This window comes from Periophthalmus magnuspinnatus, chromosome 11 (assembly GCF_009829125.3).
Source record: "Periophthalmus magnuspinnatus isolate fPerMag1 chromosome 11, fPerMag1.2.pri, whole genome shotgun sequence".
Lineage (NCBI taxonomy): Eukaryota > Metazoa > Chordata > Actinopteri > Gobiiformes > Gobiidae > Periophthalmus > Periophthalmus magnuspinnatus.
Genome location: NC_047136.2, coordinates 22,806,507 through 22,831,271, shown reverse-complemented (window position 1 = coordinate 22,831,271; position 24,765 = coordinate 22,806,507). Strand labels below are relative to the sequence as shown.

At 37.5% G+C, this 24,765-nt stretch overlaps 2 protein-coding genes across 2 annotated transcripts; both read right to left on the bottom strand.

Annotated features, from left to right (window-relative positions):
- Nucleotides 1-77: 77 nt before the first annotated feature.
- cratb (carnitine O-acetyltransferase b) lies at nucleotides 78-17,600 on the bottom strand. Its single transcript, XM_033975222.2, has 15 exons — nucleotides 17,236-17,600; nucleotides 15,752-15,976; nucleotides 15,084-15,202; nucleotides 14,162-14,215; nucleotides 12,064-12,238; nucleotides 9,800-9,974; nucleotides 9,210-9,300; nucleotides 8,634-8,721; nucleotides 7,926-8,026; nucleotides 7,715-7,834; nucleotides 5,550-5,672; nucleotides 4,251-4,386; nucleotides 3,939-4,001; nucleotides 3,438-3,575; nucleotides 78-2,493 (listed from the first exon to the last, which is right to left on the bottom strand). The coding sequence occupies exons 1-15, from the start codon at nucleotides 17,287-17,289 to the stop codon at nucleotides 2,290-2,292; spliced, it is 1,866 nt and encodes a 621-aa protein (XP_033831113.1). The 5' UTR covers nucleotides 17,290-17,600; the 3' UTR covers nucleotides 78-2,289.
- A 2,244-nt stretch (nucleotides 17,601-19,844) lies between these two features.
- LOC129456663 (uncharacterized) lies at nucleotides 19,845-24,373 on the bottom strand. The gene is made up of 5 exons (XM_055225364.1): nucleotides 24,328-24,373; nucleotides 21,541-23,030; nucleotides 21,291-21,446; nucleotides 20,748-20,843; nucleotides 19,845-20,627 (listed from the first exon to the last, which is right to left on the bottom strand). The coding sequence occupies exons 2-5, from the start codon at nucleotides 21,988-21,990 to the stop codon at nucleotides 20,313-20,315; spliced, it is 1,017 nt and encodes a 338-aa protein (XP_055081339.1). The 5' UTR covers nucleotides 21,991-23,030; nucleotides 24,328-24,373; the 3' UTR covers nucleotides 19,845-20,312.
- Between the last annotated feature and the right edge of the window lie 392 nt (nucleotides 24,374-24,765).

The window sequence follows — 24,765 nt, the reverse complement described above, 5'->3', positions numbered from 1 at the left end:
ACCATAGACTGTGATTGTGACAGGCAAACACTAAAACTGTCGCAATAACTGAAAGATAGAACAAAATAGATTTGTTTTATTAATTCAATGTATTTATTAATTTTTTGTAGAAAAAAACAACAAAAAAACATAACTTTCCACAGCCAGTTGCATCAGGTTTAGATGTAGGCTAAAATGAAAAAAACAAACAACAAAACAACAAAGCGAACTCCCAACTCTAGATCCTGGCCAGATGTGAATGGATTGAATGTCGGCATATGAAATAATTACCATTGTGTATTAGTTCATTTAAATCACATTCAAATCCCCACTTTAAAGATCAGCATGTCACTATTGTTGCTTTTAATATGGCATAATTGCTGACATTTGGCCTCATCCTAAAACTAGTCTCTCAATAGAACTCACAGGTTCAGCACAAATGAAATCTCCCAAAAGAATAAACATTGACATAGGTAGTAGTGTTGGTATAAGAATCATTTTAGGTCTAAGTCAATTTTAGATTTTGTTTTATAACAGGAAAATTAACTGAATTGAAAATGTGAAAAGAAATAAAAGCTTGGAGAAGCAGCAGAGACGCAAAGGAGTGTGTGCTAGACTGTGAATAATGAAAACCTAGTAATAGTTTTCCTTTTTTGAGCATTTGGTCCGATACAAAACACTTCATAGCAAAAGCACCACAAATCTTGTAAAACCTATACATAATGTCATAATGCTGGAGTGTCAGAAGCACCTGATTCAATCCAACCAAAGCCTTAAATTCACTATGGCACCACTATTATATAATAATAATAATAATAATACAACGCGCTGCTTTTTAGCAAATTACAAAAGTATCAAAATAATTTCAAATCTTGTCCAACCATCTCTGCACAGATTTCAATAGTACATTGAAGTACTTTACATTTTCAAATACAAAACTTGTGGCCAAAAAAGCTGTTAGAATTTCACCAAGAACCTATTCATTTTTTGTACATACTGACTGCATATCAAAATTAGTTAAGAAAATTATCTTTTGATTTTATTCCATTGACCACATCAGTGGCTCAGCACAGTATCTGGAGATGGGTCCCACACGCTGCACTGCCCCTGACAGATTGCCACAGCACAATTTATGGATGGGTCAAATACAGGGGACACGTTTCCTTATGGAGAACTTAGCCTAAAAAATGTTCCCAGTATTTGGTCACATCTTCTAAAGACCTGATTTTGAATGATACTATACAAAATGTGACTAATGAAAATCTGAAATGGGCAGAAACCTTTGAAGTTCCAATAGTGGCCAATGAGTGCACACTTGCAAAAACAGATTATCCAATGAGTTAAAATTACTTAAATTAATATTTTTTGAGTAGTTTTGACTAGATATATTTAGTTTATAAGTGTAACATAAAAAGTATATCAAACTGGTTTTATTTTACAATTTCAATACACATTACCTATCCATGGCACTGCTCAACCAAGGACATTTCCGTCTGTGCCTTTGTTTACAGTTCCTTGCCTGTGCCACCAGAAGTTATAATACTGCCTAAAATAGACACATGGGCAGAGTTGAATGGACAATACTACCCCCATTTGTTGTATTAAGGACACAACGGAAAGGTTTTCTCACGATTTGATACACATCTCAAAGCATGGGCCATGATATAGATATATGCTTCTGATATGCTTTAGGTCTCACAAAATTAAGAAAGAACAAAATGAAAATTTCCTCTTTTAAATCTAGAAAAAAAAAAAACAATCCTCTGCGTATTAGCAGTTTACACTTTCTATAATGTGATGTCAACTCTCTGATGGAGGCAAGAGACAGTTTTCCTTTTAATTACATTGTACTTGCCATGAGATATCTAAAAGGTAAACCCACAAATGCTTCACCAAGTTATTTGATTAAGTGACTAGATCCTAGAACATTAAACCCTTGAATATTAAAAGAAAGAAAAATTAAACTTTTAACAATATTAATTTTAGGTGTCCCCATCTGTATTAAATATTATTGGCCTATAGAAAGTGATGATGTCATCTGAAACCCAGCAAAAAGACCAAATGTATTGTATTGTCGAGTGAACATTCAATATCGTATTGAGTATTTTTGCATGCTTAATATATATTGAAAAAAGTGGTTCTTAAGTTAGACCTTTACATTATTAAAGACGTAAACCTGATCGGACCAAATGGAAACTAGTCAAAACAACTAGATTCAAGATTCTATTATTTTCTGAATTCAACCCATTTTAACAGTGCACCGTGTCCAGACCCTGCAGTGTAGCTTCAATGTGCGTTGTTTCCCTCCTCTCAAATCGTGGGCTCCAGTAGCTCCTGCAGATCACATAATGTGTTTTTGACAGTCATCGCCATGGTTTCCGCGTTGGTTTCCTCGCAGCAGTTGAAGGCGGTGATGGAGAAGTGCACGTGGTCGGCCTGAGGATTGTAACAAATGGCGTAACCATCGGGAACCAGCGGCCCAAAACATATCACGCTGTCGGTGTTAGCAGGAACCTGGAGAAAAAAAGATTCAGATTTATTTATTTGAAGATGACGACACATTTATAACATTATTATTCAAACAGCAAAAAACACCTAATTAAAAATAACTTCCAGAGCACAATGCTAAAAAAGAGGCATAAAATGGATCTCCATTGAAAATGTTTAACTTTTTATTTCCATAGAGTGTGTTTGCAAATCGTAAAGTGTGAGATACTGGGTCCAAGCAATTTCCTTTGTGAAACAAAGTTTGTCTCAACATAAACCATCACATGACTCTCAGCTGCTGTAAATAGCTGAAGGAAAAATCACATGGTTGTTTGAATGTATTGAACAGTGCCATGTCTAATAAAGGCATTGTTTAAAAAAAAAACAACCAAAAAGCTCTACCTGCTTTTAAAAGGTAAACTTTTATTGTTTATAAAACTAAAGCCATTTGTCTTGGGCTACGTGTCCATGGAGACGTAGCCTGGAATGTTTTACAGTATATGGCATTAAATGTACACGTCTTGCATTTCTACAGGTGTTTTTATAGCTCAAAAACACCTTGTAGGACATGCATATTTACTATGTGCAAGGTCACTTCTCCACAGATCAGTAAATTGGATGGTGGCATTTATTTATTTGATAGGGACAAGTACGTACATTAAACATGTAACATATAACATTGATAGCCAAGGCTAATTTGCAATGTCAAAAAAAAAAGTTCACTTAATGATTGAGCAGTATACAAAGGCAAATGCAGGTCCTCACTGATTGTTATCAGTGATTACATGAATGACTTGCTCTCCATTTAGATTTTAGCTAATTTAATACCACACTATGGAATATTCCAGGCAAAGCAATAACATCTCCATGGAGACAAGTAGAAAAGTTACACCTTTAACACTGCCCTATATACTCCCCATACATGTAGTACATATTTGTGCTTCATATGAGTATTCGTGTGTATTGTGTACCTGTCCCGTGCGGAGTTTCCAGTGGGTGGCGAAGCCGTAGCCCGTGTCCATGAACATCTTTGGGATGCTCAGGCCCTGCTCTATGGCCTGGAGCTTTAGGCCCAACAGGTGGCGGTCAATGCCATGTCCCTTCAGAGCCTGCAAGAACGCACAATGACTTTGATTTAATGTAGAGCATTAAGTTTTGTTTTTGTTATTATCCATATATTCTGTATCTTAAAAACTAAAACTACATGAATCACACAACTACATACTGGAAAACATGGCTCATAACCTGCTTTGCAGTTAATCAGTGGATTTTTCAAGTAACAGTTTTATTTTTGCATTTGTCATATTAGTTTGCCCTTTTTGAATAATTTTCTTATTCAAAATATGCACATGTGTGAACAATCGGAAAGAACTCCAATTAGTTATATAGCTTTTTAATAATCTGACAACTCCACAAATCAGACAGTGATTTTTGGTGTGTATGTAAACATAGGCAGTTAAATGAGACAGTACCAGATCAGTCAGAGCAGCATAGGCGTCGACTGCTTCTCTGAATAACTGTCGCTTTACTTCTTTCTGCAACAAAAACACAATTTAGATTTGATTGAACCGGTTCAAAATAATGAGTTAATAAAAACTTGTCTGTGTGATCCTCAGTCGTCCAGGTCTGATCCACAGTAAAAGTCAAATGTAAAATCCAATCAGCTTGGATGAGCAGCGAAACGTCTTCACTTCTACAACTTTTTGTCCAGTTGACAGATTTTACATTTGGTTTTTACTATTAATAAAAACTTGTTTTAAACTGTAGAAAACTGCTCTCCTCACCGACACAGAGCGGTTGTCAAAGGCGAGTACAAAAGTGAGAGCCTCTTTCGTTGGAGATCGGATGTACTCGGTCCTGCCTCCTTTGAACATCCTTTGAGACGCAATGTCACAGGAAGGACACACCTCATTGTGAACCCTGAAATAGGAAAATGGAGAACAAATACAAAAACAGTCATTCAAATAAATTTGAAAGCATTACCATCTCATCTAAGAGTGCCAATACTTTAAAGAGGTGGTATTTTATTTTTATACGGTTTTAACTGCATAAAACATGACGTATTTAGATAGCGATGTTACCTTTTATTGTTTTGAAAATGCGTCTCCCTTCCCTTTGCTCACCATGCAAATTCACTTCCCCTTCAGAGCGCTATAACATTACAATTGACGTGCATCCCACTAATGAAACGACTGCACATCACATCAGGTTTGTCAAGTTGCTGTGTACAGTTTCGTATCATGCTTTTCTATATTTATGGAGAGTTGTCGTGTGGGAGCATGGGTGATTTAGGCTTGTTGGCGGATCCTTGTACAGAATCTTACTGCTAACCATAAAGAGGGTTTGAATAGGAAGAGATGGCTAAATATAATCAAACATGTATGGATGACATAAAACCTCTTCAGGCATATTTCTGATGAGGGAACAACAAAAATAAATCAATTTTGCCAAATGCTCACAAGACTGAAAAAAAAATGTTGTACACACTACTCAAACACCTAGAAACTGAACAATCACAACAGCTGATGTAAAAAAAAAAAATAAAAAATAAAAATAAGCGCAAGAAACATGAAGTCTTCAGTATAAACCTTCTGTCTATAGATTTGCAGAGTAGTCAAACACAAAACATGTCATGTGGTAATTAAGGAAGTGCTCCACTGTGTTTTTAAACTCCATACATCTTTACTAGAATCACTTGGATATTTTCAGCCCTGGAGTTGCCAATCTCTACTGAACTAAAGGAAAAAAGCTAAACCGTTAACTTGAAAACTACCACTGCATGACATCACAAGGATGAACAGAGCATTTTGAGCTCTTCAGATGTAGACAGACTAAGAATAAAGGGATAGTCAAACATGTTAGAATGTTGTTACATCCTCAAAAACATTTGCGTGGTTTGTTTCATTCACACATGACTTAAAACTCACCAAAATCCATTTTGCTGCTATACAGAACCTTAAATCTAATATTTAGGTCCCAAATATTTTTAATACCACACTCACAATCCCTAATTTTCATGCACACTTAAACATAACATTGATATATTAGTATTATATTATAAATGAAGTATTATAAATTAATACCTGTAGTAGGCGAGCTGCAGCGCCACCTGGATGAAGGCGTTGGGACTCAGCTTGTGTCTCTTGGGCAGCTCTTTCCCAAATCTCTTAAAGTTGAACACATTCACATCCAGGTCATTTATAAGTCTGAAAGGGAAACAGAGCAGTCAGAAATCTAATTCAAGTTATACACATTGGCTTCGTTTACATGTAGGCCTGTTACAATAATCACTATTGACTCACAGTTCAATGTATGAAAGCTGGAACAATATATTTTTGGGCTCAATATTTATCATGTGAACATTTTCTTTGCAGTACAGTGGTCCCTTATTTATCGCGGGGTTACATTCTAAAAATAACCCGCAAAGTAGTCAGCTTTATTTTTTTTACAATTACTCTATACGTTTTGCAGCTGTAAAACCCCTCACCACACACTTTATACACTTTTCTCACACAGACATTAACATTTTCTCACATTTCTCTCTTGTTTAAACACTCTCAAGGTTCAAAACTTCATAGGCGCCTTTGTCGGTGCAGAATGTTTCATCGACATTGTGGGTTTTGTCGGGGAGAAAACTTGCAAACATACAGCACTTCAGAGTCACACTGCAATCCAACATTTATATAAATTTGTCTGAACACATTCTGTACTGTACAGGAGACACGGCATGGAGGAGACTGATGGACAATGGTCTACACTCCCTCAGCCAATCAGGACGCAGAACACAATGCACGTTCATACACTGAAAAAAGCATGCAAAATTGCACCCAAAAAATCCACAAAACAGCAAGGCCGCGAAAGGTGAACCACGATATAGCGAGGGACCACTGTACTGGAAAAGTTTTGGTTATTTTTTGGCTATATGATGAGATTTAAGCCATAAACTAACCATAACGTCTATGGCTCATTACAGATGCAAACTAAGTACTATAGCATTTCATTTGGCTGTGTATTTGTTGTAGCTCTTGATTTTTTAACAATACTGTACATTTTAAATAGTTTTTTGTGGTTTAAATCTGCTTTTGGGTTACTGTGTTAGTGGCATAAATTTGTTTCAATGTTATCGGTTATCATCTATATTTATTCAATATATATCAATCTTCAAAATTCATTATCGTGACAGGTTACATATGCACTCAAAATCAGATTTTTGTGAAATGTTTTTGTTTTTAAAAATGTAAACTAAATCATTAAATGTAAACAAATCTGATGCGAGTGATCTCACTTCTTCTCACTTCTGTTGCACTTTTTCACCGAAGCAAGTTCCTAGTTTGTGAACTGTGTTCACAGACTATGGCAATAAAAGTCTTCTGATTCTGATTCTTTGACCCTCAGAGAACTTACCAGATTTTGCAGTTGGCTTCTCATTTTGATGATCTTAAAGATTCAGCAATCGGATAATACTCAGATTTTGGTGTGTATGTAAACATAGTCTCTGCTTTGGTTAGTTCAAGGTGACTTTTGCTCCAAGCATTTTGTTTACATTTTACTAGAGCTGCACAGCATGAGTTAGGCCTACAACAATATTCAATACTATGTGGAATACAATATTTTAAAGTACAGTTTGATTAACTCCAGACTAACTTGAGAACTGAGACACAGAGACTACTGTAAACACTCGTTAGGAGAGGCCAAAGAGCAGGCCGTTAAAACAGCTTCAAGTATAAGCACACAAGTCCTGTGCTCAGGTACTTGTTTCCTGTTGAGAATAGTCTCTAAAGCTGCTCTGTTTGGTGCTAGGCCATGGAGAAACTTGTACACAAAGTACATCTCTGACATGTTAGTGCCATATGAACCATCTCACACTCTGGGCACAGGAGCAGCAGGTGGCCGGTCCCTGAAGTCCTCAGTCATTACTAAACATGGGGAATCAGCATTTCAGTTATATGCAGCTAAAATCTGGAATGATCTTGATGCAAATGTGAGACAGGCCTCTTTAAATCCAGGCTCAAAACAGTTGTTGAGCTGTGCATATGGCTGAAATGTTTTTATTATGCACTCTTTTAATGTTGATTTTATTATTATTTATGTTTTGATTTGTTTGCATTGTGATTTTAAGGCGTTTCTTGTTCTTGTGGTATACAAGAACAAGAAATGCCTTGTCTATGATATAATATTGTACAGCCCACATATGCCATTTAATGTCTGGTTCTGTAAAGAAATATTTTGAAAAGTGAACAGTTCTTACATATCTAGATTTTGTTTGGCAAGTTCAATGTCCCTCTTGATCTCAGGGTCAATGTAAAAATAAAGTTTTTTGGGCATCGGCAGCGGGATCAGAGGGGCTCTCTTTGGGTCTGGCCCCTCACTAGAAATGAAAAAAAAAAACAGAGCGTAATAAAGCATTTGCAAATATTTGTGTTTAAAAAATATCAATAATATACACGGTATCTTCTCACCAGTACTCCAGTATGTGATGCAGCAGTGTGGCCACTGGGGGGCCCTCTGCTGTGGCCTGTTCATAGAGCAGCCCCCAGGACCCATCTTCACCAACTACAAACTGAAAGAACAGTCCAATATTTCATAATTAATTTATATTGTGTCACATTCTACACTGTCATGAATGATGCAACTATGTAACTTTTCTGGTGAAGAGTCAGTCACCTACTTGTCTGTACTTGTCTAGAGATGTTATTGCCTGGAATGTTCCACAGTATGACATTAAATAAAATCACTTGCAAGTGTTTTTATGACAAAGAAAACATGCATTCTTATTGTGAACGGGGGAAGCCTCTTCACAGATCGGACATGCAACTTGCCCATGATGATAGATGAGTTTAATGCCATACTGTGGAACATTCCAGACAAAGCAATAACATTGCCATGTAGACAAGAAAAATTAAATAGTACCCTTTTAATGAAATCAGAAATACAGATAATTTCTTGCACCACAATAGCATAACAACAACCAAAAGCTTATTTTTCTAATCAAACCCTATGTACAACCTCTTCTATACTGATAATAAAATATAATTTACACAAAATGTTTATCGTCTTTTAACAATACATTTTGCAGAGCATTTTAAGATCTTTTTGTTGTGCTCAAAAAACATTATCATCACAAACTATTAATGAAGCCAAAGCAGAGCAGAGGGCGGGACTCTCACCTGAAGAGTTTTATCAAACCATCGATTTCCGCTGTTTGAGAAAGTCCCACCTCCGTGAAGCACCTGGGCGGCTTTACGACTGGCATATCTGCAGTTTACAGAAATATAAAAGAGTTATAAACAGTATTTTTGCATTAGTACATGAGCAGCACTAAAATACATCACATATGATCATAACAGTTCTTTATGTTTCTGTGGGTCTGAGCTTTTTCCTCAAAGTCTCCAATGTCAACACACGGACAATGATATCTGAACACAAACAAGACTCAAACATGTGAGCGAAAAAGGAGGAAATATTCTGCACTATGGAAGTTTCTACAGAAGGGTTTGCCACCGGCCTGTAATGTTACACACTATAGCATTAAATGTATCCATCTATATGGAGTCAAGCAGGTGATGTCAGCAGGTAAGTCACAATTAAGAAATACATGTTTTTCAATTATTTCTGACCAATAAAATCACGTATAAGATATTTAAAAATAATTCATAACAGATATTTTTTCCTCATTGGTTACATAACAGTTTTTTTATTCTATCGGCCAAAAACACCAATTCTAAAAGGTAAATTGTACATACTTTTCATCTGAAATCCTCATGACAGGTGAGTCCAGACACAGGGAGAACAGTCCGGTCTCAATAGCTCGCACTGATGCTCTGTTGATTTTGTCTAAACAACAAATCAAAAATGTGCTATAAACTTAAATCAATATTTCATTGTCCTTGCCAGTAACTAAGTCTATTGGTGAGCAATAGTGAGCGCATGGGTGGGACATGTTCATGGTGGCAAAGGCCATCATCGCTGCTTGTGTCTTTAATTTAATATTATCTTTATTAATAATTCATTATTTGTTTTTCTTGTAGGGGAATCCACAAAAAGATTAAACCTTCACAGAAACTTGATAATATGCAATTTGAACTCTGCTAACCAGTCTGTTAGTCACCATGCCATGCAGTGAAGAAAGTATGAATATAATGTTTATACTAAAGAATGAAGAAAAAGGCATTTTGTAATTTCGCTTTCACATCAAGAAAAGACAATAGATGCTATGAAAGCAATGTTAATGACCAACATAATTGATATAATTAGTTAAAGTACTGTAAAGTTATAACAGAACTATTGTGTGCTTTACTTACTGTTATGATTCTACATTGAAAGAGCCATGTACCTCTGAGCAGGCGGTTGTATGCAGCTCCCCAGGTGTGCCGGTGCTCGCTGGTTAAGATCCCCATCGGCTCTTTGTCGGTTTTCCAGGACTGAGACCGGATCCGGAGAAGCTGTGCATGAATCTGGGACTCGGTCATTCTTGAACCATCACTATTATAAACCTCCAGCTGGAAAAACTGAAAAAAAAACCAAACACATAATATACAAGTGTAATGCTGGATGATATGATGATAAAAATATAATTGTGATCTGATTGTGATTCTGAATGTGTAAGTGTAAGTTTTTGTAGCTCAAACATGCACACACAAAAATCATCATATTTGTTTTTAGGGCATATTGCTAACTCCTGATATTGCTTTAAATGAATCTAAATTTAGTGCAGAGAACAAATTAATCTGTCCTTTACTAAGAACGTACCAAGAATAAATTAGTATCTTCTACAAAAAGGCCTCATTCCTTTTTGGTCAATGCCATATTGTCCCAGAGTTCCAGTATACATAAAAACATACCATACAATCAATGGCAATGTTCTCAAAAGATTCCTGTCACATTTGGTAAATGGTCACAGCACATTTCCACCTTCAAAGCACTCAAAGCGCTTTACATCAAGGAACCACTCTCTCATTCACACACACATTCATACACCAGTGTACACAGACAACTGGATTAAGTGTGTTGCCAGTGACAGTGAATCTGACCGCTCTCCCAGTGATGTTTATGTTGAGAGTGGGGTTCAAACCACCAACCTTCAGCTCAGTGGACAAACACTACCAACTACAACTTGAGCTTGCATTAAGTAGACAGGCATGAGGAAATCCATAAGAAAATGTATATACAGTGTTTAAGCTACCAATTGTCTTAAATGTTTGACTCAAGGCTCACTGCTTCACACATTTAACGCTCTTCAAGACTGGACTTGACTTTTGCACAATGCACACAATGTATGTCACCAGAGCAAACAAAAGGAAATAGGGGCAAACAGAGTACCCATAATACAGTTTGTTCTGAAAATAAAGTAGACAGATGGGCAGGAGCTGTGTGTCACAACAGTAATCAACTCAAATTACTGCAGCATTTCCTACCTCTTACATGCTGCTCTCAGGAAATTACAGTCTGCCATGTTTGTAACCAATCTTTCAAACCAGTGATATAAACACAGTAAATCTCCTCCTCATCCAGTGAAAAGATACTCAAGTATCTGCCTGTTTAAGTTTTCCAGGTTAAAACACATTAAAGGTGCACTATGTAACTTTTCTGGTGGAGGGTCACTTGCTGTTATTGCTTTGAGTGAGTGACAAGTGACTTTAATCATAGTGATGTGCGTACTCTTTCAAGTTGCAGATATACACTACCACCAGTCTGGACCACTTGCACACTTTTCCACTCATGTTTCTTCTTTATTTCATCTATGATTATTTTGCATTGTTTCTCAATGAAAGAATCAAAACTAAAAATGACACATATGAACGTAGCAAGATACAGATGACTAGATACAGTGGTGAAGTGAAAATCATTTAAGGAATCATTGATCAAGAAGCTCATTGAGAAAAGGCCAAGGGTTTGCAGCGCTGCTGACAAAGCAAAGGGCATCTACTTTGAGGATTTTAATATAAAATATAAAACACATTCATTTGAGTTATTTAAACTTTTTTCTTACCACAAAATTTCATATATCTTGTGTCATATATTTGATGACTTCAGTATGTATACATGTAGAAAGTCCAAACTTTTGACTGTGTATATCCTAAAAACAATTTCATGTAACTACGTGAACATGATCTATGACAAATAGAAATCAGGACACAGGCTTTAAGACAACAGTAACATAATTTTTTCCCCATATCAACTTCCCCTTAAAGATGAACTATAACTATTTTTCTAACTTCTTGTCTCTATAGAGAATTATTTCTTTGCTTGAAATGTTCCATAACATGGAAATAAACTGATTTATTTTGGACTTATCCAATTACAGTTACTTTTATTGCTCAAAAGTACTGTGCTGGCTTGCCTCTCAACAGATCTGACCTGTAACTTTTTTCCATGCAGCTTTAATGGTATACTGTGGCACATTCCAGGTAAAGCAATAACATCTGCATGGAGACAATCAGATGACTGACCCTCCACCAGAACAGTTACACCTTGTATATTCAAGTAAAGTACAGTTCACAAAATAAGACCCATATATATTGTTGTACACTATTAAAACAGAACACAAGTAAATTTCTGCAGTGTATGAATGTCTGCATATGTCCCCTCTGTGCTGACCTGATAGTTGCGGACTACAGTGATGTGTGTGGGGGAGCGCCGCGAGCGCCCGTAGGTCCCGTAGTGAGCAATTGAGTCGTGTTTGGGCCCCGGGATCCGACAGGATGAGAACATGAGCGGGTACAGCTCCATACAGAGAGGACGGCCACGCATGTGCTCTGACGCCAACTTGCCTCTGGAACAAAAAAGGCACAGAGAAAAGAGAAGGTTATTCATTTTATTTTGAGAAAATTGTGACATGGAAAAATAAAGTGATACACAGAAATATTAACTCTATTGACAGATTTCAAATTGTGGTTATATACAGCATATTGAGAACTTTTCACCATTTTTGTTGTCTATGTGAAGCCCTGTGGGCAGTGGAAGTTGCATTTTAAATGTGTTATATAAATAAAATTGAACTGAAAATATATTGAATTATAAAAGATAAAACACTTTGTTTTGAATTGATGATTGCTGTGGAAACTGTGCTTGATTTTCATACCTAGAGAAATGATACTTAAATATATTTTATTTTATTTAAGCATGACAGCACAGTTGACAGTAGTGATCTCCATACATCATATCTGCTGCCTGTGTCCCACCAGGAAGTAAAACTATAAACTTCACCAAAATTGTCAAACTAAGAAAAGCTAGGCAGGATTCTTAGCAAAACCACGTGCAGTATAATAAGTACACAAAACAAAATATATGATCCTCAAAATGGGGTGAGCATTGGTTTAGAGCAAGGGTCACCAAATTTTTTAACCTGAGAGCTACTTTATGGCACTGAGTCATACGAAGGGTGACCAGTTTGAGACGCTCTTCTGAAATAACATATTTTCTCAGTTTGCCTTTAGTTATACATTATTAATAATGATAAATGATAATCATCTATGTGAACACATTGATCATGTTGCAACACACTGATCACATCAATGATTTCTCAAAATAATTATCAACAATGAGCAAGGAGGGAAACAGATATCAGTATTTAGCACTTTAACTTTACTAATCTTAGTAATTGTTAAATTTCCAGATGACACTTACATCACTACATCTCATAGGAAAAGTGTCCCATTTTCACTATCCATTGACAAACTTTTTTAACAAAACATAAAGAATATACATTGCACCATGTTTCATAAAGTTACCAATTATGTAATGTTAAAGAAAAATAAGCTTACATATTCTTAAATAAATCTCGGTTGCGTTGTGTGACTTTTTCACCGGTGTCGTGAAAAAAGCCTGTTGTTTACCCAAAGCTGCGTTTAGCTCTGGGCTTGTTCTGCCCATAGTGTGCGTCCCCGTGGGGAGTGCGCGCCCCCGTGGGTAGTTAGTGTGGAGCTTTGTGAGACATAGTGAAATGTCCCTCCACATTGTGCCGCTTTGCCGTCACCACAGTCGCTCCGCAGGTTTCTTTTACAGTCTTAAATCGTTGTGAAAATGATCTCTTTATTTTCTACCATGTTTTGGAGTAAGAAACTGCATTCAGCGCATCCTCACAGCGCTTGCGAGCGGAGCACTGGTTTTGTCACGTGCAAAATACTGACCTTTGAAGTGAGTAGGTCAAAGTTCACCTTAACTTATCTAAACTTCACGTATAATGAACATATGTTTAAGATATTGTCATTTTTAAATCTATATAAACGCAAGGGTGATAAAAAAAATATAGCAACAGAATAAAATTAAATTTTAGATGCAGCTCATTAGTGAGTTCTGCTATTTTTAGAACCGGTCTGTGGGCGACTCATGTGGGGCTTGGGGGCGACATGGCGCCCGCGGGCACAGGGTTGGTGACCCCTGGTTTAGAGTCTATAGACTATATCCCTGCATGTAAACTATTGCCTACCTCTACTCAGAAGTTTTCATCTATAAAATAAAAACACAAAACTATACCAATATATGGGTTATGGGTTAAACTGGAGCTACCCTGGACTACACTGCAGGGTACACCTGCCAACAGCTTTAGTTACCAAGAGCACGAGAGCCTAAAATTAGACCTGGATTAACTTGAATAAGTCAAAGAACTGGAGTCAGCCAGATGGACCAAAGGCCACAGACACAAACAACAGGTGAAGCGTCTGTGTGCTATCTGATCATGATTTATGAAGTTTACCTGTCAATCATGGCTTTGAAATCCAGGACAGCTGCGATTAGTTTGGACGCAAACCTAAACAGAAACAATACAGATATTGAAAATTTTGGTAGCACAATAAGACAAAGAGATTGGTACAGTAGCAAAAGATGTACTTGTATCACTCAAGTAAAAGTAGAGATGTAAATAATTACTTAAAGGCGCAGTATGTAACATTTTATACATACATAACATACATTTATACTGTAAGTGGACTTCTACCAGAGAACGTAAATAGTGCACCTAAGAGTAAAATTTGGGAAATACACTATAAATCCTTTTCTATAGTTATAGCCTAAAAAAGTTGTCTTCTTCTGGTCAGACAGCTGCTGGACACTGCTGGATAATCTGACCAGAACTGAAGAAACGGGGCAGAGAAACGTCTTCACTTCTACAACTTTTTGTCTAGTTGACAGAATTGGATTTTTTTTTTTTACTCGGGATCATACCTGGATGACAAAGGGATTATACAGTCTGCATATAAATAACCAATGTCCTACCAGTAAACTATTCACACCAAGTACCACGTAAGAAAATATGTAGCTTCCTGGAAACCAACAGATTCAAACAAGTATAACAGGACTACATCAGGTCTAAAATAGGACTCAATCATGGTTTAAGCCGTTCTAAGAGATGATACAAACATGAAAAAATTGTCCCAAAATTAAACAAAATCAGTATTACAGGACCTCGCTTGCCACCAAGTAAGACCCACTGTGCGATACAATTTTCAATAAATTCACTTCCTTAGATTCATAACTTAAAAAGGTGTACAGTAGAACAAATGTAGAAAAATTGACCTATGGGTTATAGTAACTAAGTTGTTTCCGTCAAAGTGAAACTCTCTTTTATTCATAGCCCTGACATTAGTTTCTGAGGCAGCTCATGTTCAGGCCTCACTCACACCAGCTGGCTCCTCCAGTCATTGAAATCTCGTCTGGGGAGAGAGATGGCCGGGTTTGAGTGAACCGCCAGAGGCTCCCTGTTGGCCAGATACGCGCACTGCACCCACCAGTCTGTGATCTGAAAAATGGACATAACATTAAGGCACCAAACCAGGATGAAGCACTACATTTGCAAATCTTTAAAGACACTTTATATTCAAATTCCAAACTTTCATTGTCTTGTGTATTTTTGAAAAGGATAATGTTAATTTAATTTAAGCCCCACCATGTAACTTTTTAGGGGGAAAAAAAATACACTAAAGTCTTTTTTTTTTTTTCATTTTAGATACTATGAATGCACTGAAAAACAGGCGTCCTTACACTGAGCTGATTTGCATCCCCATAAATCTGATTCTTACTTGACCTGGGCCTCCATCTGCTCTTCTCTATCAAAATGTTGATCCTTTGGCTATAATATTCCACAGTATGGTATTAAATATATCCATCTCCATGTTTCATAGTATAGTTTTAACTTTCTATTTCCGTAGAAGGTGACGTGCCACCTTTCAAAAGTTATACAGTGATGCTTTAAGCATCAAATTATTTATCCAGTATTTAAATACCTGCACCAAGGTGTTTTATTTTAGCAGAGTAATAATTTCAGAGTTTATGTTGATCATTGCTTTACCCAATTCTTGGTGTGTTTAGCTCTAAACTCCAGTTTCTGCTGCAGTTGGGACCCCAGCCCTCCGGGACGCCCAAACTCGTGCACCATGCGGCGGGTATGTGCAAGCTCGTCAGGGGGCAGCAGTGGCTCCAGGGCCTGGAGGTACCTCTGCAGGGTCTGAGCCAGAGGAGGCACAGGCTGTGGGGGGGCAGAGGAGAAGAGGCACTGCTCCTGCCTCAGCACCGCCTGAAGAAACAACAGGACAAATTAGAAAATGGACCAAGATGGACAAGTGTTTAATGACCATTAGGGACTTATGGATGAAACTATAATCTTTGAGGTCATATTGCCATATTTCTCGTATTTTTCTTGGTACTAGTGGGGAACCATATTTTTCTGGATTACAATAAAATTAGTGCAGTAGAGTTTTGAATACATAACTAACAACTTAAGTGTTTCATTCTGTTATTTATTTATTGCAACTCATATGTTTAACTCTATTATCTCTCTTTTTAGGGGAAAGTGGGTAATCCTGTTTTAGAGTTATTGTGTCAGTGGCATAAATTTGTTTCAATACTGTAGTTTACAGCTCATAAATTCTTAAACAAAGTAATACACTTAAACATGCCTTGCTGCGACATGCTGAGCACTGCTCTGCCAATGCAAAGGGGTACAGTGAGGTCCTTCTTTGAAGATTGAGCCTTTGACTTTTTTGTTTATCTAATTTTTTGCACATAAAAAACATACTAAAATTGATGGTTCAACTCAGATATTAAAGAAAAGGTGTGATAATTGATACTGATTTTTAGGGTGTATTATACTTATGTTTGGAGTTAAATGCAGCTTATAAATCAAGAAGCAAAAGCAATAATTTGTTTAACAACTTTGATATTTAGTTTAATTTTCTTTATAACAAATCACAAAACTGAAATATGAGAACTTATGTTGAATTCATATATATATATATATATATATATATATATATATACATACACACACACATAACTAAAAACATGAAAACAACTACATTGTATTATAATAACAGATCTGCTTTATGGTCCCATGTAAGCAGTGGTCTCAGTGCACTCACTGCCAAATAAAAAGTGTGCATAAACTTAGTCAGGTTATGTATACTGCATTATTATTTCTAATTTCAAAGTCTAGGTATAGGAGAGTCTTTTACATAAATAAGGAAACTGGATACACACAACATAATTCTGAAAGTTGAAATGAAACAGCAGTTAAACTTAGTCTACACACAGCACTACTTTGAGCTGTATTGCTTTGGATAATTAGTAGTTAGCAATAGATCTCCAAGAATCCTTTTGGGGCTGTGCCAAATGCGCAGGGCACCTCAGTAGAAGGAGGAAGTGTGGAAGATATGGGAACCCGCCCAGCTGCTCTGTTTGACTTTACCATAATAAGCCACCACCAAGTTCAATGCATTAGATAAAGTTTCGACATTAACCATAAAGTATGCACACGGGTCTGCGCCAAACACTCACCCGTGTGCGCCAGGCGGCTCTGCATGCTACAGGCTGAAGTCTCTGCAGAATCATCGCTCTTTACGTTAAAACTCCGCTTACTTCATGAGCGCGTTTCCAAACCCAGCTCTAGTTTGATTTCACGCTACTTTTAGCTAGTCAAAATGTCGCCCTGCCCTCCTTCGTCTCCAGTGCGAGTGTCGAGCCTTCTCATCGCTCAGAGCCGTGAGCTGTGGCGTGAAATCATCTCAGGACTGAAATGGACGCGTAAAACACACCGTTTGTTCATCCAAAGAAGAAACATGCACACACACACGTACATCCACAGCACACGAGACCACCGCCGCAAACTTAGCCAACGCACGTGCTGACGTAAAATGTTTCCGTAAACAGCTACGTTATCGTACGTGACGGCGCACAGCTGCAGAACGGTGGCGCTGTGTTGCCAGATTTGTGGTTGCCATGTTTGGCATTATGGGATTGAGTTGGACAGATTACTTTAGGCGTCTATTTTCAGTCTAAAACAATCATCAAAGTGAGCCTCAAAATCTGACATTTTTCCAAATTTATATTTTGGTTTTGCGCGTCTACAAAACCAAAGAATAAACACAGGTTCGGTGGTTTCCACACGAGGGCGCTATTTCTCCAGGAACGGAGGCTCAAAAAATGCATAAATGAATATATGGAAATCAATGTAAATACAATTATGCACATTGTATGTATGCAACTGTAATGTAAGGGCTATTAATAAGAGAGAGTTTCACTTTGGCAGAAGTAATCAACAGTTTATTCACCAGTGGGTTATAGTGTTATGTTTGTTCTACTGCAAACATTATACTGTACTGCATACTGCCTTTTCATTTTCTGAATCTAAAGAGATGAATAACATGTAATAATAATAATAATAATCACAGAATTGTTTCTTAAAGAATTCTTAGTTTAAAAACTGAAATTTGACCATAAAAAATGTCAACATAAAAGCACATTTTAAAAAAGTCTCACTTCAAAAACATCCTTTCTAATACAGTCTATGTGACCAGTGAGTCTAAAAAAAACAGGACGGAGTGAGTCACATCCTCATCATCCAGCTCCAGTCATGCACTTTGGCACAGACCTCTTTCCAAAACTGCATTCCCTAGACTTAAGTGTCCACACACAAAGTAGAAACTATTGATTACTTTTATTTACCTATCCCTTTCTCTAGTTCTTTATCTGTTATTGACTTCACACAGCCTAGGTAGGCCTAGATCAAATCACAGTTACTCAGACAGCAGGTGGGCACAGTTTCATAGTGTTCAGCATTGAGTGTGTTGACTTCCATAGTCAAATGTTTGTGTCGTAAAGGTAGGCTAATCGGAACAAACAATGCAGGACTCGGGAAAGGGTTACAGTGTTTATTTACAGTTTGTGAATCACAGTTCAATAAGGTAAGTAGATATGGCGGGGAACAGGAGACGGGGTGCGGGTCAGGATCCTGGGGCGAAGTGGACGGCACCGGAGTAGGAAACCGAGAACGAGCTGGGGTCCGGGAGCGTGGAGTGCAGGGACGGAGACAGGGCAACCAGGGACAGAACCAGGAGCAGAGAGGGGTCCAGAGACGTAGAGTGCGAAGGACGAGACAAGACTGTACCAGGGTGGAGAGGCAGGGCAGGAGCAGAGCCGGGAGGGTCCAGAGAACCAGATCTGAAGGGTAGCATACAGAAGACCAATGAGCAGGATACCAAAGGCAAAACTGCAAAAAGTAAGACAAACTAGAGTATTCACGTAAACACGCGGCGATCTGGCACCAAGTGTCTGGTCCTCAGGCTCAGCCCAGCTTCGGCTCCGGCAGGTGGGGGAGGGAAGGAACAGGGCAGAAGGCAAAACAGGGACAGGAATAATGCGGATCGTGACAGTTTGTGCCTGTTATATTCAGGCTGTGGTCAAATCTTGGACAGTTACATCTCCAAAAATTTGAATATCATAAAAAAGTCACTAATTTCGGAAAGTGAAACTCATATATTAAATAGACACAGAGAGTGAAACTTTCAAGCCTTTATTTCTTGACGTTTTCATGGTGATGGTTTATAGATAATGAAAACCCAAATTCAGTATGTCAGAAAATTAGAATATTGGACTGTCTGGGTCAGTGGGCTACACAATCATGAGGAGGACTGCTGACTTGACACATGTCCAGAAGACAGTCAATGACTGTCACAAAGAAGAGGGTGCACCAGCAAAAAGTACACTGTAAAAAAAAAAAAAAAAAGGCTATTTCAACTCAAAAACTTAAGGCAACAGGGTGCCTTCACTTTTTTTAGTTGAAAAGCCCAACTAACTTTTTTTAGTTATGGATTTAAGTTGCTCCAACTTAAATTATTTTGTTCACACAATTCATCTTTCACATTTTCCTGTACTTATTTTTATTTGTTAGAACAAATAATTTTTTTTTGGTTGCAGAACTTATTACTCATCATGAGCACAATGCATTTTATTTTACTTCTGACTTACTTTTTATCATTGCCTCAAAACATTTATCATCACAATGCATTTTCTTTTGCTCACTCAATTTATTTTCTAATGTTTGCACAATACATTTTCTCTAATTTGCAATTGTTTTTATTAATTTAGTAAAAAGGACATAACCAGCTGAAGTAACAAACTTTATTAACAATGTACAAATTATTGTACATGAAATGCACGTTCAACTGTATATTTGAACAATATAAAATGTTACATTTGTGCATATGCTCTGTAACTTACACTGTCCAAGCTAAAACCCTAAAATACTTTTATCTATTGAAAAGTAATATAAATTTTACAAATTCTTCAAACAAAGGAATGCAATTTCACAATAAGTGTGTCTTATTTTAGTAACTTTTTCTTACAGTGCCTTAACATGTAGAATAGAGTGTCACTGAAGATGTAATCAAGCTTAAAAATGAAGCTCTTATGGTGCGTTCACACCGGTGCGTCAGGTGCGTCGAGTTTACATGTAAAGTCAATGGTGGACGAGCATCTTGCCACGCTGCGTTTAAGACGCGGATCCACCATTGACTTTACATGTAAACTCGACGCACCTGACGCGCCGGTGTGAACGCACCTTCTGTCTAAGGACTTTAGACTAAGAGCTTAGTTTTTAAGCTTCTCACTCGCTGGGAGCAGGTAGGAGTCAGTTCCATGAAAATGTGTTGGATAGCTTCAAATGTGTACCTGTGCTCCTTTGGAAATTCTATATTTAGTCCATAAAGAAGTCCAAAAAGGTAGGCACAGGCAGTAGGAAGGTCTGGCAGATCAGCAAGAATGATGTCCTCTTCTAACACAATGCCAATGTTGACAACAGTGGGCTCTGAAGCAGGTCCATTGGAGTCTTCCAGAACAGCAAGGATTCCCACCTTCACACCTTTGGTGGACCTCTCAACTGGATCTGTGTCCTGTTAAAAAAAAAGGATTATAAAATAAATATCTATCTCTCAATAACAGTTATAGCAACCCAGTAATATTTTAAATATTTGAAATCAATTAAGGCATAATTTGTGTGAACTTTAACTCACCAGGCAGGTCAAAAACAGTTTGCTCTCTGTGTCCCGAACAAATATGGGTAATCCTTCAAGAGAAATGGTTCGCCGATGCTGGACAATGTTTGACATCTAAAACACAAATGAATAATAAATGAGAGCCAGTCAGTCCCAATTCTCAATTTGACTATTACAATAAATTGTTATTTTAAGTTCAGAAGCAGGTCTATGCCTCTTCTATTATGTGAACAAATAAATTACATTTATGAAAGCTTACTTATATAAACAGGCAAATGTTTATTTGATTTATTTGGTATTTTTCAGTTGTTTTTTTATATACATTTGATTTAAATTACTTATTGTTTCTAAAATTGACATTATTTAGTTTTGGGGCTGGATAGATTATTTGGTTTATTGATAATCATGGTTAAACATTATTTCCTTAACTCTGTATTTTATTTATAGAGAAATGTGCACACCCTCATACAGATTAGTTTATCACTGAGTGTTTATGACAGATCATGTAAAAATATAAACTATAATTCAAAAATGTCTTACTTTAGATAAAAAGTGAATTACCTGATTGTCAAACCTCTGTAGAAGATTAATTTCATTGTTGAAAGCTCCTTTTCTGGCCCGGAACAGTTTAATCAGTTGAATAGAGTAAGTGTCAAGGGCAGTCATAAAGGTCTCCAACAGGTCCTTAGTGGTAATGCACATAAACTCTGCACAGATCTTACACACATACAAGAAAAAAACAAAACAAAAACACAGTATTAAGGATCTATACTCATAAGCACAAATTGTGTGAATGTGAAAACATCTTTACCTGTTCTTTCAAGAAGAGAGCTGGCCATCTCTCCTGTACTTCCTTGACCAAAGGCTGCATCTCCATGATTTCTTTTCTCCTCAGCGAAAATGTGAGGTCCATCTTTTGTCTGATCAGAGCCATGTCGTTCCCCCTCTTCTTTAATTCGTCCACCAAGAGGCATCGCTCTTGTTCTAAAGAAGAATCATCATAGTTTTCTGGATGCTGAGGGATAAAGTTAACTTCACCACGTTTTGGTTTCTTTAAAATGAATCTATTGGGGTCACTGTCATCTCCTCTCCCTCTTTTTCGATTGACTGCAACCTCATTACAGCCAGCCTCACGCAGTTTGGAGCGGTAGTTGCCAAGCTTACACTTAATACTTTTGTCCCATCCAGCATATCCTGAGCCACTTCCTGGTTCCTTCAGGCAACGATATTTGACAGCCAATCCAGCGGCAACAGATGTCATTTAATTCTAATTGACTGTTTTTGAAATATTGTCCATCTCTAAAAGATTCATATCGGCCTACTTCATCACTTTCCCCAAAAAACAACTTCTCGTAAAAAAAAAATATTCTTGTTTCAATAAACTCTCCAAAACGTCAATAAGTGAGACATACACAAATGTATTCCTTTTAGTTGTTTTGTAGGTGTACTCTGTAGGTGTGATTATAGGGAAGTGATCCCTAAAGTAGACATTTCTCTTGTAATCAGAAGATAAGGTACCTTTTGGATCAGTGAATACAATTAATGGATTGGTTTAAAAAAATGCATCAATGATATTTTTAACTACACCATCATCTACCTTAATATTCTGCTGAGCAAGCACCTCCTTAAATCTTTGAACTGAATGAAATTTAGAAAAGTTTAAAATTTCATTAATTTCTTCAATAATCTTTTGCAGTGAACTTTTTGAAACATGCAACAGTGTTTGCATACACAAAAAAAGGCGAGCGGCTTTGTGTTCAAGAGACACATAATTTACACAGTCATTGTCCTCTGTCTCATTTGAAAGTCGACCTGAATCACTTTGTAAAGTCTGTCTCCTCAGACATATCTACAGGCTACTCAGAGGAGGTACTTTCAGGATTATGATCATGAGATAGTCCTCTAAGACAATTTTTGATATCCTTTGAGTTTCTGTGCTTCTTGCTTATGTGGGCACTAAATGTTCTTGAATTGTTAGTGGCAAAATCACAATGTTGGAATGGACAGCACACAGTCTCTTTCTCTTTTAAGTGTCTCAGGAGATGAGAAATATAGGCGTTTTGTGAGCAAATATCCTTAAATTCACATAAATCACAAAAGAAGGTGAATATGTCCTGCCTTTTCACAGTCCTATTGTGTGATCTGCTGAGATGAGATCTTAATGCACCTCTTGTCTTGAATGTGCAAACGCAGTGAATGCAGGGCCAATGAAATCCTCTTCTGTGCCCAAGTTGATGATGCCTTAGTAGAACGTCTTGGCTTGAACCCACAAAATTGCAGAAACGGCACTTCATACAACAGCTGGAATGAGAAGTGACAATATAAATGGTCATGCAAGTCTTCCACTGTGTCAAATGCCCTCCCATCCCCCTGTATCCCTTTGTGTCCCCCGTAACTGACCAAGTTTTATGTTAATTGGACAAAATTTTAATGTATGTGTGTATAATACAATATAATGTATTAATATTATATAATAAATTATATAGACACACATATATTTTAATTTATATATTGACAGAATTTTGCCATTTATCTACCATTCTTACAATGATCCACCATATAATTTGTCTAAATTATACATGCACAGCACTATCAAATAAACAGATATGTCACTGAATGTGCAATCTTATTTTGTACATGGATTTTAGGAAGCAGAGATCAAATCGTACTCTAAAATGGGTAATTAGTAACCTTGGAAATTAGATCTTGACAAGTTCCTTTTATATTATAAAGTCTGCATTAACAGTAACCCTCTCTGCTGGTGCGTTCACACCGGTGCGTCAGGTGCGTCGCGTTCACATGTAAAGTCAATGGTGGACGAGCATCTTGGCCACGCTGCGTTTAACACGCGCGTCCACCATTGACTTTACATGTGAACGTGACACTCCTGACGCACCGGTGTGAACGTACCGTAATTTGTCCTCAAATGCAAAGGCTCCAACTAGAAGCGTCACACACACGGGCAGGAGCTCGTCTGACTTCCGCCACGCTGGGGTCACCTTACGTTTACCGAGTGTTGGTGACGTTTTACGGGTGCCAACCACCAAAACCAACCCATCTGTGCAGACCCTAGTGTCTGACGCAATAATAATGCAAAAAGTATTTGCATTACCTCTGCGATGTCTTTATTTAGCTCTGGGGAAAACCATGTGCTCCCGCCCGGCGGACAGGTCGCTAACTCAAAAAATCGGGACAACGCTAAAATGAAACGCAGATACAAACTCTGCAGCAGCTTGCAACCACAGTTAGCTTCAAACAGCATTTTCACGTGGAGCTTTGCTAGCTGTTGCGCATTACTATGCTATCCCTGAAAATTGATGAACAAATGGGCTAGAATTGGTGACCAGTATGTATTGGTTATACGACTTAAGTAAATACATTATATGAAAGTAATAAAATAAATGTTGATTAGATTAAAAAGTTATACCATTCTACCATGCGGATTAGAAGAACTATATTAACTAGCAAGAATAAAGTTAGGAACACAATATAACTATTTCCCCAAATCATTGGTTTGGTTGTACTATTCATTAAAAACTATCAAACGCAAACGTTTCACGATATATAATGAGTTTTAAAGCATAAAAATGGCACTTACCTGTCTTATGGTACGTTCACACCGGTGCGTCAAGAACGCACTGGACGCCTCTATTTAGACGCCTGCAAATTTGAACGCTCCTCCCCGTGTCTTGGACGCGCTAGGGGCGTGTCCAGATGGCGCGCGTCTGTTTCCTGGTCTTTTGTACAATGCATAAAAGGTTGAGTGTCTTATATTTATTGCATAAAAGTCATCAACGGAGGCGATCGGCTTGGCGGTGGCGTGTCTAGGTCTATTATATAATTCAGAGGCGTTCCGAGTTTGGCGAGTTTCATCACTTGCTCCAGGAGCTCCGTCTGGATGACCACTGGATGACCACTGGATGACCACTGCTTCCAGCGGTACTTTTTCATCTGTCCCAAGCCCAGCTCCCAGTGCTGTCCCGCATTGGTGCGTGGATAACGTCCCAGGACACAAACTACAGGCCTGTCCATCTGT

Bases quoted from the DNA above. Each gene is read 5' to 3' on its own strand.
- cratb (XM_033975222.2), bottom strand. From the start codon at position 17,289: ATGATTCTGCAGAGACTTCAGCCTGTAGCATGCAGAGCCGCCTGGCGC. The intron at 7,835-7,925 runs GTGAGAAGATAC...TTTCATTTCTAG, and splicing joins CATCACATACTGGAGTACTG to TGAGGGGCCAGACCCAAAGA. The intron at 4,002-4,250 runs GTGAGGAGAGCA...TTTTTGTTGCAG, and splicing joins TTGACAACCGCTCTGTGTCG to AAAGAAGTAAAGCGACAGTT.
- LOC129456663 (XM_055225364.1), bottom strand. From the start codon at position 21,990: ATGACATCTGTTGCCGCTGGATTGGCTGTCAAATATCGTTGCCTGAAG. The intron at 20,844-21,290 runs GTAATTCACTTT...TTTGTGTTTTAG, and splicing joins TACAGAGGTTTGACAATCAG to ATGTCAAACATTGTCCAGCA. The intron at 20,628-20,747 runs GTGAGTTAAAGT...TTTTTTTAACAG, and splicing joins AACTGTTTTTGACCTGCCTG to GACACAGATCCAGTTGAGAG.